The 16,658-nt window shown below is 43.0% G+C and overlaps 1 protein-coding gene across 1 annotated transcript in view; it reads left to right on the forward strand.

Annotated features, from left to right (window-relative positions):
- The window catches only part of ENPP1 (ectonucleotide pyrophosphatase/phosphodiesterase 1), a 57,478-nt gene that overhangs the window by 19,105 nt on the left and 21,715 nt on the right, over window positions 1-16,658 (forward strand). The window contains exons 2-11 of the mRNA XM_084776092.1: window positions 5,003-5,075; window positions 6,382-6,498; window positions 7,925-8,050; window positions 9,283-9,343; window positions 10,400-10,497; window positions 12,217-12,296; window positions 12,427-12,546; window positions 13,136-13,245; window positions 15,072-15,137; window positions 15,434-15,506. Of these exons, the coding sequence (XP_084632218.1) occupies window positions 5,003-5,075; window positions 6,382-6,498; window positions 7,925-8,050; window positions 9,283-9,343; window positions 10,400-10,497; window positions 12,217-12,296; window positions 12,427-12,546; window positions 13,136-13,245; window positions 15,072-15,137; window positions 15,434-15,506 (924 nt within the window). The remainder of the gene's footprint in view (window positions 1-5,002; window positions 5,076-6,381; window positions 6,499-7,924; window positions 8,051-9,282; window positions 9,344-10,399; window positions 10,498-12,216; window positions 12,297-12,426; window positions 12,547-13,135; window positions 13,246-15,071; window positions 15,138-15,433; window positions 15,507-16,658) is intronic.

Here is a 16,658-nt window from a genome sequence, read left to right on the forward strand (position 1 = left end):
ACGATGCCACAGGGGTTGGAGAGTATCTTAAGGGAGCATGGTCACATCCTGTTCCATTATAGCTGGGGAGATCAAGGCAAAAGTCAAATACAGCTGGGGAGAGATGCCCATGTATGGGGGATAGACTCAAAGGGCATCAACTCCTGCCTGGGCAGATGCAGGGACTTCACAAGAAGATTATACCATATGCTTTGGACTTCACAACACTTAGAAGCTTTCCAATACAATATTAACCCCAAGTCTGCCTTTGTCTGTCCTGTGAAAGCTGGCTTTACTTCTGTCTAGTTGTTATCCACCGTGGAGGAAGTCCCCGGAAGACAAACATGATGATGCTGAGGTCTGAGTTCCCACAGGGTTGGTTTTTTTTTTTTTTAATTTCTCTTGCAGCACGGCCAAAGATTAGAGGTCTGGAAGGCAATGCAGTCCCTTAATCCATTTTCATAAAATATAAGCATTTTCCTCACCTATCACATTTGAATTGCAAAGATGACAGTGGACTGTTTTCTGATTTTTTCCCCTTTGGTATGTATTTACTGTTGGTATCCTTTATAACATTCAGGCATAAACATACTTAACAAATGGACCAACCCAGTCAAGTCAATTGAGGATAAAGTGGGAGATTTCCGCTTCTTTCCACAAACTATATTTTAATTCAGTTACTGCTTGCCGGTTTTCTGCTCAAGGTTTATTTGTGGAAGGTCTAATATGTGCAAGGCGCCTTGTTAGATGTGGAAAGTACAGAAGTAAATAAATAGGCCTGGAGCTCACAGTCAGTCAGAGACAGGCAAATAAACAACCTCACATCCATGGTCTGAGCTGCTGTAATGGAAGGGAGCAGACCCTAGTTCTAGGGAGCAAAGAGCAGCACCCTTCCGAACTGAGCAGCCAAGATCTAGTTTACCACGCGGAAACATACCACAGCCTTCTAGGATGCTGCGGAAGGGCTTTTCTAGAAGTTTCTAGAACAATCCATCCATGTGACTTCTACAGTTAAAGGCTTCACAATCTCTCCACCTACCAGATCTCCTTATGAAGCCCCCCACCCTGTGCCCCGCTCCTTACTGAGTTCCAGACTGGTCACTTTTGCATTCAATGCCACGATCCTTGGCGACTTAGTCATCTCTCTGTAGGTCAATTTTCTTAAACTGATGTAATCATTATACTTGCATTGAGAAGCTATTGTGAGGGTTAAGAGACTTAATATGAAGGTCTAGAAGATGTAGGGCATGCTGTAGGAGCGACAGCTATTAGGGTGGTTTTCTCAGGTTCCCTGTTCCCTCTGTCCCTGCACGGGGCTTCAGGGAACACTACAGCATGCCTTGTGATTGTATTGGTTAATGGTGAGGCTGCTTCTCGCTGGTTCGTGTGTTTCTCGTGTTTGTAAGGCCTCTTGCAGAGTTGTTCTCGCTAGACCATTGTTCTGAAATTCTATCTCTTTGGTGTCCGTGCTTCTCTGTTGGGCCTAGTTTCATCACACACTGCAGACAGTTAAACATTTGTTTATTGATTGAGAAAGAAATTGCTTTTTTTCCCCCCACCAAATATTTTTTGTGTAGCCTTTTGTTAACTCTCCTTTTTGGTTCTCCATGGTGCTGCCAGTATGTTAGCATCTCTTGCATTTTTCTACTGTAGCTCTTGTCAAATTCTTTTTGGCTCGTTTATTTGAATGTCCGCTGGCTGCCCTGCACTTTATTTCTTCATAGGCTCAGAATTGCTTCCATTGCCTCCCTGGCTGTCAGTACAGGGGATGCATTCATATTTCGGTGAATACTTGATAAAGAAACAGTAATGCAAATTAAAATAATGCTAACGTGGAGCTGGCAAGATGGCTCAGTGGGTACAGACACTTGCTACCTAGCTTAATGACCTCAGTGAGTCCTCAAGACCTGATTGTTGAAGATGAGAAGTAACTGCCCCCCCACACTAAGTAATAGATAAATGTGATATAAAATTAATGCTACTGTGTTTGAAGAAATCTATGAGAAAAAATGAGGCCGTTGGGAATGTCTGTCTCTTATCTCACTTACTGTCAAGAAAAAGCCTTGTGATTGAGTTAAGGACTGTGACTACACAAGCAAGAAACTGAAGAGCACACATTCTTTAACACCGAGGCAGAACATTTCAGTAGCTTCGCTTTTACTTCATGTATCTTGGATTTGCAGGAAACGTTTTTCTATAACTTTTCAAGAAAATATCAAATTATCTGCATTGTTTCCAGAGGTAAATAAAGCTTGGTGAGGGGCTGGAGAGGTGGACCTGGGCTCAGTTCCTCAACACCCCTGTGGTGCGTCACAGCCATTTGTAGCTCCGGGGATCTGATGTTGTCTGGTTTGTGTTGGCAGCAGGCATGCATGGGGTATGTATACATACAAGCAGATGGCACATCATACACATAGTAAAAATATCAAAACAAACGCCAGGCAGACTTTGAAATTGGGTTAAACTACTTTGACAAAAAGAACGGAGTGAAGAGTTCACAGTTCTGGAATGTTCCCAGGGACATCTCCCACTGAAATCATCTCGACTAAGATTTTTATAGCAGTGCAGACAGTGCAATTTTTGTTTTTTTCTGGATATATAGGTACATGAAAAGATTTTTATTTTGTCATATATGTGTGCATGTGTTAATACTGCGTTACACGTTATGTTATAGAATGTAAATATAGGGAACTTATTTTTTTGATAGTGAAGAGCTAGTTAGGAAAACAGAAACATCTGCCTCCTGCTAGTTGGCAAGAGGACAGGAGTCTCGTGTATACCGCTACCTGTTAAGTGGTTAAACCAATGGGCACAGTTTAGAAGTTCGCTTACAATCAGTGCTTTGTACCCTGTTCTTTCCCACCCATTTCTCCCACACAAGTAGCCATGTCCACCGAGCCTATTTAGGCATTCCACCCACACGTTGACTCTCCAGTCGACTCTTCTGCTTTGTTGGTTCTCCCTTTCCAGTTCCCAGACTGTGCCAAGTTCCCAGCCAGTTTCCCACCCCATCCTAGACTCTCATGGCATTTGGGTCTCTGTAATCTAGACAGGTCGAGCTGGGCTACCAGAGCGGGAGGGTCTTTCCCTGCTTGTCCCTGATCACTTAGTCTTTATCATCTCTGCATTTCCTGCTGTCCATTCCCATGGTGCAGTCTGCATCCCTTTCTTTACACCAGAACCTGATATGAATTCCTCACTCCCTGTGGTGCTCTCTGCTTGACCAAGAATCAGAGCAGTTTCCGCCTTCCTATCACACCCGGGCTCTTGTGTATGTGTGGATGTTGGCCTTTGTTTATTTTCTCAGTCTTCTGTCATGTCTGTCTCCGAGGCCAACTCCTGGAGATGCTTCCATAGTAGAGATTAAAAAAAAAAACCTCAACCTTTTGAACCAGTTTCTCTGTTCCATTATTTTGTTTGAGTACAAACAATTTTGAAGTAACTGCTTAGATAATTGTTGCCGGCTTGTAACTGTGTGTAGGCAGTGCTGTTTTCCTGGTTCTCTGATATGTACAGTTCCACTTGCCACCGTTTAGTTAGCTAACACTGGCTTCCCAACAAATAGTTCGAATTTTATGTCTATTAACTATGAGCAATTGCATGAGATGCAAACTTTGTTGCTAGCTCAGCAGTGGGCAGATTGCTATGTAAATACCAGGTGTTCAGCAGCAGCAGCCAGTCCTATCATGTACCTCAGAGTCTGTCAATGATTGGTCTGCAGGCAACTCAGTCAGTTCATACACAGACAGCAACATGTACTTGTACTGATATCTCGCCGGCCAGAGTCATGGCTTGTGACATTTTATAACAGTGGGTAATTGACAAGGCAGCGACTGATAAAGGAATGAAGTGCAGAAGTGAACAGAAAAGAGAATAATGCTGCAACTGAAATTCAAACAACTTTTGGAAGGCGTGGCTTATTGCGGAACACAGTCTGTGCCCACTCAGGACAGTGTACCATTTAAAAATTATGAATCGTTATTTATGCAATTTTCCTCTTAATATTTTCTGATGGTGATTGACTGTGGATAACTGAAGTTGGAACGTGAAGGCACAGATAAAGGGAGGCGACTGTGCATACCCCTAGGCATATGTATTTGTCTCTGCCTTCTCTGCCACACTCCCAAACCCCAGAGGTAGCATTTAGTCTCCTGTTTGGCCCTTTTTGCACACAGGTATTTTTCCTCAGTGAATGTTTTGTTGAGATGCCCTGTAAGCTGACATTCAGGGTGCTTTATAGGAAACCTCAGTCTGCAAAAAAAAAAAAAAAAGGGTGGTATTGTTTTGTGACTTATTCTCCTCCTTTGACCTCTGACCCTTAAAAGTTGTATTCACCTTAGAGGTTCCAAGCTTGGTCTACTTACTTTTAAATGTTAAAGGCAAGAATTGTGAGGAGAGAGGAAGTGAGAAAATAGTACCACTGGGGGATTCTGGGAGATCGGTGTAGTCTAGTTCCCTAGTTTTATAGATGAATAACCAAAACAGATGCTTAGAACTCATAAGCCACCCCCTCAGCTCAGGCTGCCAGCTCATGGCGACCTCCAGGCCCAGAATACAGCCCCTTTCTCCCCGGTGGTCATCTCCATGAGCTGCATGGGGCATCCGAGGGTGCTGTGCTAGGTGTAGTTTCGTGAGTTAACTGCTAAAAGGGGCCTAGAATGTTCCTCGACTGTAGTAGGAAGTTGAATCTCTTAGTAGATTTTCCTCTTAAGGATTAGGATATTTTTTTCCTGGCAGAGTCCCATGTGTTAGCCGAAATGTTTTCCTCCTTATGCTAACTTTGGATGATCTAGAAACTTGCTGACGTTTAAGTAAGTTTGCCGTGGACATTTGTCACACTCTCACAACAGGACATAAAGCACAAGGGTATGGTCTGAAATGTTCAGAAAGTGAACCCGACGCTGCCACAGCTGCCACATCTGGAAACACCTGCACTAGTGGAGTCGGAAGTACTGAAAAGGATGGAGTTAAAGGGAACAGGAGGACGTTGGAGGAATCTAACGGTCTTTTTCTCTCCTCGCAGGTTTTGTCAGTATGTGTGCTAACAACGATTCTTGGTTGTATATTTGGGTTGAAACCAAGCTGTGCCAAAGAAGGTAATTGACAACACTGTAGGGCACAGTGTTTCTGTACACCTGTGCATGTATGTGGGGATGTGTGCCTGTGTGCTTCTGCGTGTCTCTGTGTGTGCATATGTGTACATTTACATCTGCGTGTATATGTGTGTGCACCAATGCGTGTTTATGTGTATGTGTGTGTGTATGTGTGTGTGTGTGTGTTCAGCATTACAGTGTGCTTGAGTTAACTGTGATGTCCAAGTCCCATGTATACTCTACAGAAATTGGGAATTTGATAAATTTGATGTCGGTTTAAGTGTTCTTTTTGAAGTCTTATTTTAGCCATACAAAGCTTTTGCTTATCAATTTTTATATTAAAATATGAAGTAAGGTCTAGACCAAAAACCAATACCCCCCGAAAATCTCATGAAAACATGGCCAAAGGTTCCTGCATGCTGCCCTGAGGCCCTCTCTCTAGCTTCCCAAGGAATGCCTGAGACACTGTGCTACGAGCCCTAAGGAGCTGTTGCTACAGCAACGCTGGGGGTTACTAGGAGACCAGTTAGCATCTCTAGGTACTGAGTCTCAGAGGGTTTTAGATTTTTCTGCCATTGCTAGTTTCAGAGTAGTAATGAAGTCATCACACTTCTAATTGTGTTTTCCTAGTATTGAAAGCAGGATCTACACAGCCCTGGAAATTTACCACATAGATAAAGAATGCGAACAGGCAATGTTAGTGGCCGTTCTTTTGATTCTGTAGTGTTTCCCCCTATACCCCATATGGTAGGGTTTTCGAAATTGAATACATTTTTGTCCTGTTCAACTATCCTGTTACTATAATATTACTTGTCTAAAATGCTTAGCGATTGTTTGAAATATGCCAATTTTACCTGTCTGGTTAGGACTCCCTAGAGCAAATGCTTAATGCAAGCTTAATGCAAGTGAAACTTGGGCCTTCATGTTAGCTACACAGCTGTTCACAAAATGAAGTAATCTCACGTCATATCAAAGAAATTTTAAGAAACGGCAATTTTAACCTTAGCTCAGGGTAGTGGGCTCTCTCTGTTCTAACAGTTGCCAGATGCACATGAAATAACAGCTGTTACTGTGATGCACTCCCCCCAACTCCCAGGTAGTTCTAGGAAAGTTAGTTTTCTTCACTCTTAGAAATTTAGAAATTCTGTTTCTCTTTGTAAAATTGCCTGGTTTCCAAGTGGCAGATGTAAGTTACACTCCACAGTGATGTCTTGACTCAGGTGTGCGGTAGCTGGTGCATGCTTTGTTAATTTGTGGTTGGCGGCACCTATTTTTAGGAATAAATTATGAATTTACTCATCGTTTTCAGTAAAAAGTTGCAAAGGCCGCTGCTTTGAGAGGACGTTCAGCAACTGTCGATGTGACGCTGCCTGTGTCAGCCTTGGGAACTGCTGTCTGGATTTCCAGGAGACCTGTGTGGAACCAAGTAAGTATGGTGGGGTACCTGGTGGTGATGGGGCACGGGGAAGGGGGCGTGGCTGCGGGGAGGGGGTGGGGCCACGGGGAGGGGCGGGGTCACCAGTGCCAGGAAAACACGACAGGGAAGCCTTTCCTCTCCCAGGTCTGTGATAGAAAGAACTCAATGTTCTTTATTTTCTAGTTCTAGTTAGTTTCTCTCTCTCTCTCTCTCTCTCTCTCTCTCTCTCTCTCTCTCTCTCTCTCTCTCTCTCTCCTTCCCTCCCTCCCTCCCTCCCTCCCTCCCTCTCTCTCTCTCTCTCCTTCTTTCTCTCTATTTATTAATTATTTGAGACAAAGTCTCACTATGTCACCCTACCTGGCCTGGAACTTGCTATGTAGACCAGGCTGGACTTGAACTCATAGAGATCCACTTGCCTTTGCCTCCTGAGTATAGAGCTCAAAGTCATGGCTCCGCCATGCCCAGCTTAGGTTGTCTTTTTCTTTTCTAATTTAGAATGTACATATTTTCTACTGTAAGTAGCCTCTCCATTTCAAAATGTACAGAAAGATTTTCACTTAATCCATCTTTGTCAAATGTTTTATGGATAATAGGGTTGCATAGGTATTTAAAGTATGCCAAAACTTGTGGCTTAATTTTTTTTAAAACTAAATCCTTAAAGAATACTTAAAAATATTTGACTATTTTTAAGCTGGGTGTGGTGGTGCACACCTTTAATCCCAGCACTCGGGAGGCAGAGGCAGGTGGATCACTGTGAATTCGAGGCCAGGCTGGTCTACAAAGCAAGTCCAGGACAGCCAAGGATACACAGAAAAATCCTGTCTCGAAAAAAAAAAAAAGTGACTATTTATATTATGGACCTGTTAAAGAGAGAACTCTTGGCTATTCACTGGACATTTTAAAATAAAACCATTGAAAAAGGAAAAATTGAGGTAAGGGATCACATTTAGATTTTTTTTTTTTTTGACGCCAGGGTCTTCTTTTGTAGCCTTGGCTAGTCTCCAGATTGCCATTCTCCTGTCTCTGTTTCTTGAGTACAGTTGAATTATAGTTGTTTACTATTATGCATGGTTTTAGATTAAACTATATAAATAATGATTAAAGATTTAATCTAGATCTAATATTTAGATTAAAAAATTTGAGAACTCCGAAAAATGGTTGCTGGGACCAGCCAAAGGTTTCTTATGTTTGTACAATAATGATAGTGTGCCCCAGTTTTAAGACAAGGAAATGCTGGGTTTCTAGTGAAATAATAATGGCGGGTGCCTGCATGTTTGCCGCCTGTTAGTTCAGAGGGTCTGAGTCGAGGCGGACTCCCGGGCCTTGGCTATGAAATGAGCCTCCCTCTCTCAGCCTGTTGTCCAAGATGGTGTTGATTCTATAGATGTGTTGAATTTGAACCTTAAATGCTTTTTTTTAAAATGTTGGTTTCTAGCACATATATGGACTTGCAACAAATTCAGGTGTGGTGAAAAGAGGTTGTCCAGATTTTTGTGCTCCTGTTCAGACGACTGCAAGGCCCACAACGACTGCTGCGTCAACTACAACTCTGTGTGTCAAGGTCAGGCTCCCCTACACAGGGCTCTCCAAGAGCCTGGCATCTTCCAGGGCCTTATGGGGGCTTTGTCTTTTTTCAGGAGCAGCTACATTTATTGTCATTATAGTAGCAGTTGTGTTAATAGGCCAATTACATTTGCTGAAAAAGACTCGTAAAGCTTTTTGTTACAGGATGGTTCAATTGTATATATGACCTACAAACGCGTGATCTGTCATCCAGCTTAATGATAGTTATCATCTGTACATGGTTGGCCTTATTTCACCTGCCAACATTCTTCTATTCCTTTTTCCTACTACCCTCGCACCCCTCCCCCCATGCCCTCCCTCCAACCATGCCATTTAGATAGCGCCTGCAGACTTACTAACTTGTGTAAGGCTCCTCTTCCAGTGCTGGCCAAGGTAGCCTTGTAATAGGGGAGCACAGGGCCTGCCTGGCGGCGCCAGAGTGTGAAATGGCTTTGACAAGCTCAGGTGCATTCTGAGTGGAAGGGCTCAAGATGGGAAATTACTTCCAAGGACTCTGTGGACCGTACTCGACTGCTTTGTTCAAGAGCTGCAAGGTTTCTTGAACTCCCATAACAGAACCTGACTCTTAACTGTGAGGGAACTTAGACACCAAAGCCCCAATTGTGTGGCGTGGCCAGGATAGGTAATAAGCTCTGGCTGAAAATATTAAGACTTAGAAAAGAGAAGGATGTATCAGTTTGCACATAGACAACACGGTCATTCCTGTATCTTAATGGACACAAGCTGAAGACCCTGTGAGCTGTTCCAGTCCGCCAACACTAAGTCCCTTATATTAAATAGTATAGTGTTTGCACATAACCTATGCATACCTTCACACATGCTGTAAATGCTCTGCAGTTACTTACAGCACCTATGGAATGCAAGCGCCGTGTAAATAATTGGTATACATGGCACTATTTAGGAAATAAAGTGTAATGTTCAATACAGGTGCAATTAAAAAAAAAGTTTTCGATCCACAGTTGGTTGGATCTGTGGATGCGGAATATATGGAGACGAGATTATTAGTGTACTTTGATCGTGCACTTATATAGTTTGTTCCTACCCTAGTGTGAACCATTATTTTTGAAACAGAATAACTGTATTTATGATTGTTCTCTGCTGTCAGGGCCTCATGATGCCTGTTTATTTTGCTTGGGGGGATCTGTGTTGCTGTGTCCGAACTTTGTGCACTCACTTTATTTTATTTTTATTTTTGTAAAAACATTCCAGATAAGAAAAGCTGGGTGGAAGAAGCATGTGAAAGCATCGACGCGCCACAGTGTCCAGAAGAGTAAGGCCATGCTCTGAAATGCACATGTTCCCCTCCGTTTTAGAAGGGCTTTCCCCCCACCCCCTTTCTAAATTAAGAATAAAAACAGTAATAAATCATTGGCTAGTTAAACGTTAGTTTTCACCAAGCCTCATGCTCGCTGCTGGTTCTGCAGAGGACTGTGGTGTGATCCTGAGTCTGGAAACTAATAGAGACATACCACAAGGCATAGCGTTTGTTATCCTGACTGTAGGCTGTGTGGCATTTGTAGCCTTCTTGGGAAGAAGCATCTTCGCTTTCTTTTGGAGTTTTTGGTGTTGAACTCATAGCTATTCTTGCCAGTTACATATGGTATATTTGGTGTTTTATGCTCCCTCTGGCTTCCTGTGGCACACATCTCTGGTTCTCGGTGAACTCACTTCAGTGTTTAAGTGTATGGACACACGGTCTTTCAGGCTTCTGCATCACATGCTTACGTCTTTAGAATATATTGAGCTTAAAACTTCGATAAGGCCAGAGATATAGCTGAGGGGGAGAGCGCGTGTCTGGCTTTAGTGAGGACCTGGGTTTCATCCGCAGCTTATGAAAAGAGAGCAACAGAAACCTAACCATAGCATGTGTTTTATGCCTAATGAGGCACCATCTGCTGAAGGAGAGACAGAGGTCTGTTCAGAAAAAGACTTAATGGGAAAGGTGTAGTTTGCACACGGCTATTTGTCCAATTTAGTTTCTTAGAAAGTAGGAAAAGCCTATCACGTGACAGTAGCATTTGACCAAACTTGGGGAATGGCAGGAACCGTGAGTGAAGTTTCTTTGTTGTAGCTCAAGACAGTATGGGTCTTTGATAAGTACTGTTGATGATACATGCATGGAATTACTCCTCGGTAAACTGTGCATACAAATACCGATGCCTGGAAGACGTTCTCTTGAGTGTCCTTGCTGACTTCTCAGCCCGCCTTGGCTGCCCACTGACGTCAGTGAGACGCCCTCACTAGGGCGGGGCCAGGGAAGGGTGTCTGCTGGATTATGTCTTCATTTTGCCTCCTTACGCAGTTTTCTTCTTCTTCTTGTTACCAGGTTTGACTCACCTCCCACTCTCTTGTTTTCCTTGGATGGATTCAGAGCTGAGTATTTGCACACCTGGGGTGGACTTCTTCCTGTTATTAGCAAGCTGAGTGAGTAACTTCAGAGTTGAGCCCTGGAGGGTCACGGCTTTGGAGAAGGGTGAGGGGGGGTGGGAGTTTTTGGAAAAGTACTGTGAAGCGTCTTGCTGTCTTTCACCGTACTTCTCCATTGCAAAGTGGTGAAGTTGTGAGTGTGCTAGTGTTGACACTCTAGAGCCTGGAAACTGCCCTGAAAACACATCCAACTTAATCAGCTTTCCTAGTATCTTAACCCTTGGCCTTGGCTATTCGTATTTATTCTTTTTGAGATTTTTTTTTGGAGTCTCTGGAAAAATATTTATTTACTTCCTTAATATTCATGTTAAAAGAGAAAGGCAAAAGGTGAAAGATTTGAAAACTAATATATTACTTGTGCAGACTGCTAAAGTGGTCAGTTAGCCTCTGTCATCATTTGAGTCCATTCAATTTTGTCTTTTATTTTTTGAGACAAGGTCTCATATGACCTAGGCCAAATTACCGAGTAAATTAAACTTACTATCAGTAAATGCATATCACTATGCTGTTAATTTAAATTTTCAGTTCTTAGTGTCTGCCTAGAAGACAGTCTTTGCAGATAATCACTCAACACAGATCAGGACAGTGGACTTTGAAGGTTTTAGCCAGCCCTTTCTCGCTTCCTGAAGAGACTTGTCTCCATGGTACGTGACATGGCCCCTGAATTCAAAGTTCAGGAATCGTCAGCACCCATGTGTGACATTTAAACGAAATCAAGGCTTGGGAAGACCAAAGTGCATCACTGGGTCACCCGCTGTGTTCGGGTTGTGCCTTAGAAAGGTCATATATATGCAGACACATACTGATCTGGGGAGCGTTTTCAGATAATGCATTTTAAGTACTGGAATCATCTATTGTATGAGTAGACAAGAGTAGACGGTGTGGAGGAGGAAGTCTGTAAATAAACCAGGGGGACATCAGCAGCAGCCGGATCCTCGGTGCTTCCTGACATACCTTTTGTTTTGAAAGTAGCCACTAAGCTCATGCATGGATTCCCGGTTTGTGCTTTATATCCGTCACATCATGTCACGTCACGTCACCAGCTGCATCCTCTTAGTCTTCGTTTGCAGACTTCACCTAGGGTGCAGCCACTTTTTCCTCTCACTTACTAGTTAGCTATTTGTTCACTGAGTATCGTGATATTGCAAGTCCACTTAGAACTTAACGCTACTGATAAATGTAGGCTAACTGCCTAGTACATAGGACAGCCGGTAAGCTATTTGTTGTGGCTACTAGGCTTATTATTCTTAGTTATTTTTTTTTAATAAGAGAAAAACCAAACTGAGTCCCTAGGAATTTTAGCAGCCTGTTTGGTCTCCCTGTGCCTCTGGCCGTTCTTTCATCGTGCTTGCTGTTCTTAGGTAAGGCCTGGAGATGTGGCCCAGGTGGCAGAGGGCTTGCTCCGCATGCAGGAAACCCCGGGTTCACTCTCCAGAGCCTCGTAAGCCAGGCAAGGCAGTGAACAAGTGCTAGCCTAGCATTGAGGAGACAGGGCAGGAAGATCCAAGTTCAACTTCTCCCTTGCTAGCCACCAAACTGCATGCCAGCCCGGGTCACATATCTTTTATTTTCATCGATAATACCAAATTTTGTAGTAACTCTGTTGCTTTTGACTTGTTCTGGATTTTGATTTGGCTGCTTGCTTTCACATCCCGGGATGCTTACTTTATATGATACATCTAATCGCAATCTCTGTGTCTTTTGTTTTGTGTCTAGAAAAGTGTGGGACGTACACTAAAAACATGAGGCCCGTGTACCCTACAAAAACGTTCCCCAATCATTACAGCATTGTCACGGTGAGTCGGCCCCGCAGCACTTTGTGTTCGTACGGCATGGGAAGCCGCACCAGGATAATTCAGCCCCAGAACAGGGTGAAGGGATTTGCTTTGCAGTGTGAGCTGTAATCTGCAATTGATCTTTTCTCAGGGACTTTACCCAGAATCCCACGGCATAATTGACAACAAGATGTATGATCCCAAGATGAATGCTTCTTTCTCACTAAAAAGTAAAGAGAAATTCAACCCTCGGTGGTACAAAGGACAGCCGGTAAGCTGTTTGTTGTGGCTACTAGGCTTATTATTTTTAGTTATTTTTTTTAATAAGAGAAAAACAAACTTGAGTCCCTAGGAATTTTAGCAGCCCGTTTGGTCTCCCTGTGCCTCTGTCTGTCCTCTCGCCGTGCAGGTGAATGTTGATGTCTCATAAGTACGTATGATTTCATGGATTAAGAGAAGTTTCCTTTAGAGATAGATTGTGCTCATTATTTTTCCTAGGTTGAGTCTCCTCATTTGTAGTTTTAGTTGTTTGTCATGATACTTTTAAAATTACTTATTATTTACCGTTAATATGTTTATGGTGCATATGGTGTTGATTTGATGTGTGTACACCCTGCATGATAACCAAATCAGTGTAGTTCATATTTTCAGCTTCTTAAAACATTTATTTTTTTAAATAATATGAAATAGAAATAGTAAATACCGTGGTTTGATAGTAAGCTTCACACACACGATTGTTGCAGTCTAACCTCTGGCCCTTGAAAATGCCGCATCATTGAAGTAGGCACCGTTGATGTTGCTCTCTTCTCTTTAGAGGTTAATAGTTTCATTGTCTGACTTTCCTCCATCCTTTTCCCCAGATCTGGGTCACAGCTAAGCACCAGCAGGTTAGGTCTGGCACATACTTCTGGCCAGGATCCGATGTGGAGATCAATGGAATTCTACCAGATATCTACAAAGTATATAACGGGTAGGTGGAGGTGGACTTTTCCTAGATTTTTAAATACAGAACAACTTATATTTCTCCTGGGCGCTTCTTTTTACTGAGTCCCAAGTTCCAACATTGGAATGGCACCGTGAAGTAGAGGTTTCCAGAATAAGAGCTGTTTTTAAGCCAAGTTTTAGATGGATGGAAAATAGAAAGTAAAAATCATACAAACGTTTCATAGAAACACTGACAAGATGTGTTCAGCTCTTCAGGCGGCGATGAAATACACGAGGCGATACTGGGCGTGCTGGTGCAAGACTGTGCTTCGTGCGGCTGGGCACCGAGGCGGAGATGGTTGAGAGGTTCAGGCCAGTCTAGGTTACAGAGTGGGATCAGAGCCAGTTTATGCAAATTCAAGGCCACCTTGAGTTTCGTAATCAGAGTCTGTTTCAAATAAAACAGATGACAAAAAGCAGAGAGGGGCGGGGGGGGGGGGAGGGGACATGCTACAATGGGAACAGAGTTCTGAGCATAAAGGTGCTATATGTTTTAACTCTACGAAGGAAAAGAACAGGGAAGGGATGGGTGGACGAATTAAAGAATACACAGGTAGGAGCTATTGCATAGGTGACTGCTGCATAGAGAAAACATAGGTGGGGCCTGGAACATTGTTAAGAAGAAGACTGTTGTGTCTCTGTATTCCCACTTCTAAATTACTTTACTATATTTACTCTGTGGGAGCCTATTAGGATGGCTTCTCTGTCTTTCAAAATCATACAGGCGTTTTAGGGCAGATTTTCTTTGGTTGATTTTTTAGCAAAACCACCCAAGTAGTTTCATTTATACTTTGGAAGTTTATGATGAAACAACAATACAGCATATCTTACCAGAAGAGTGTCGAACCTGTTCACAAATCCCAGACTAGCGAAGGATTTGGTCGTGTCATGCTACCCTATGGTTCACGGACACAGCGTGTGCTGTCTGTTCCTGTCTGTCCCGATTGCTTGCCATGGGTTTCATCTCACAAATCGATTGAGATGGCCGGTGAGATCACATGAGATCTCACTAGCCTGGATGAACCCACAGAGTATAGGAGCAACAGGCTTGGTTTCCTGGATGGAAAGGGCACAGCTGATGCCATGTGAGGGCGAGCAGGGCTTCGGAGGCACTGTGTCCACAAAACACAGTGGCCAGAGGAGGAGGAACTAATTTCATTAAAGGAAGGTTGCCTGGAGGGCTGCAGTCTGTGTGCACAGTGTCTGCTTCCCAGTCGCCAGTAAGAGGGTCTTTCTCATCCATCAGTTCTTCATCTGACAGTAGCACTTATTAGCTGAATGTATAATACCTCAAAAGAAGACAAGAAACACTGTTTTTTGAATCACAGCATTATCTATATAAAGTTTAATTCTTGGCTTCATTAGAAAAGCAAATTTAAATTGGAAAACAATACATTCTTTGGGTGTTGGCAGGGGAGGGGCAGGGTCTTTCTATGTAGCCCAGCCTGACCTCGAACCCACATTACTTCTGTGTCAGTTTCCTAAGAACTGGAATTACAGGGTGGCAAGTAAATCTCAAATAAAGTAGATGCCTCTGCTTGCTTTGGTATCACTTAATGTTATTTCCAGTAAGAAAAATATTTATGCCGAGCGCCTGTAATCCCAGCACTCAGGAGGCAAAGGCAGGGGATCTCTGTGAGTTTAAGGCCAGCGGGATCTACAAATTGAGCCCAAGACAGCCAGGGGTACACAGAGAAACCCTGTCTCAAAAAGCTAAAAAAAAAAAGAAAGAAAGAAAGAAAGAAAAATGTTTACAGTTGACATATAATTATTGCATATTTATTTTAATTTTTGCCTATCTTTTAACTGCAGGTCAGTACCATTTGAAGAAAGGATTTTATCTGTTCTCGAGTGGCTGCAGCTTCCTAGCAATGAAAGGTATGCAGACGCTTTCTGGTACAAAGGCTGCTTTGTTTTGTAGACATCATGTGCTTCTAACAAACAGACTATAACAAAACTGTTGTTTGCTCTGATGTCTCATATCCAAAGAAACTGGAGAACAATTGCAGCTTCATTTTGAAGCGTCCCAGGCCTGTTGATAGTTCTTCAGCGTTCTAGTGATGTTACCCAGTGCTGTAGGATTGTTAATCAGCATATCAACTGTTGAATTATTCTGTCCATTCTGTTTTTCAATGTGTTCGTAAAATATTACATTTTGATACTGTTTGATTTAGACCACACTTTTACACTCTGTATTTAGAAGAACCAGATTCCTCAGGGCATTCACATGGACCAGTCAGCAGTGAGGTAAGTTCATTCTTATCTATGATCACTTCATTAAACTTAGTATTCTTAAAGTGGGCTCTTTCTAGAACATTCTGTAAGATGCCATGATTTCTGGAAAGAGAGAGTATTACACAAAGTTCTGTTCCACCAGAGAGGAGAAGTTAAACAAAACAAGAGACGAGAGCACTGGTTTTGCTTACATATTCACGGCGCTACATCGAGCTGTTGAGTTAAATTGTGTGTCTTCAACTCTGAATCTTTTATTTTTGTTCCATACCCTCCCTCCCCCTCCTCTGGCTTCAAACCTGCACACTTTAAATATCCAAGACTCCAGATTTCTATGGAAATACCGGGTAGGGAGCCACAGAGCAGAAACAACCTCTTCTTGGGAAATAGTCTCTTGCCCGAGAGCCATGTTTATAAGAGAGCTGGGACTTGACAAGATGAAAGACACTATCAAAAGCGAAGGACTGGGCAAACGATAATTGTTTATGTTAGTCACTGCGGCACTAGAGATGGGGACCAGTAACTAGGGAGTGAAGATCATCTTTGACCAGCTATGTTTTAGAAACTCAGCCTTCTCTTGGCTAAGTTTTTAATTTTTAATTTTATTTATTTATTCACTTTATATCCTGGTGGTAGCCACCTCCCTCCTCTCCTCCCAGTCCCACCCCTCCATCCTCCATTCTCCTATTTCTCAGAAAAGGGGAGCCCCCTACTCACCCACTCCAGTTTACAAATCACATCAGGACTTGGTTTGCTCTCTGCCTCAGTGGCCTGGCATGGCAGTCCCATCATGGGGAAGTGATCAAAAAGCAGGCAACAGAATCCATGTCAGAGACAGCCCCTGCTCCCCTTACTAGTGGACCTTACACGTGAAGCCTGAGATGCCCATCATCTGTATCTATGTAGAGGACCTAGGTCCTACTGGAGGGAGGAGAACACCAACCCACCCACAAAAACTTCAATCCAAAACTTGCCCTGCCTATAAGACATGCAGGGATAAAGATAGAACAGATAGGGCAGGAGAGATGGCTCAGTGGTTAAGAGCACTGGCTCTTCTTCCAGAGGTCCTGAGTTCAGTCCCCAGTAACATGGTGGCTCACAGCCATCTACAATGGAATCTGATGCCCTCTTCTGGCCTGTAGGTGTACATGGAGTATTCATATACAT

Source organism: Acomys minous, assembly GCF_964271855.1.
Source record: "Acomys minous genome assembly, chromosome: 3".
Classification (NCBI taxonomy): domain Eukaryota; kingdom Metazoa; phylum Chordata; class Mammalia; order Rodentia; family Muridae; genus Acomys; species Acomys minous.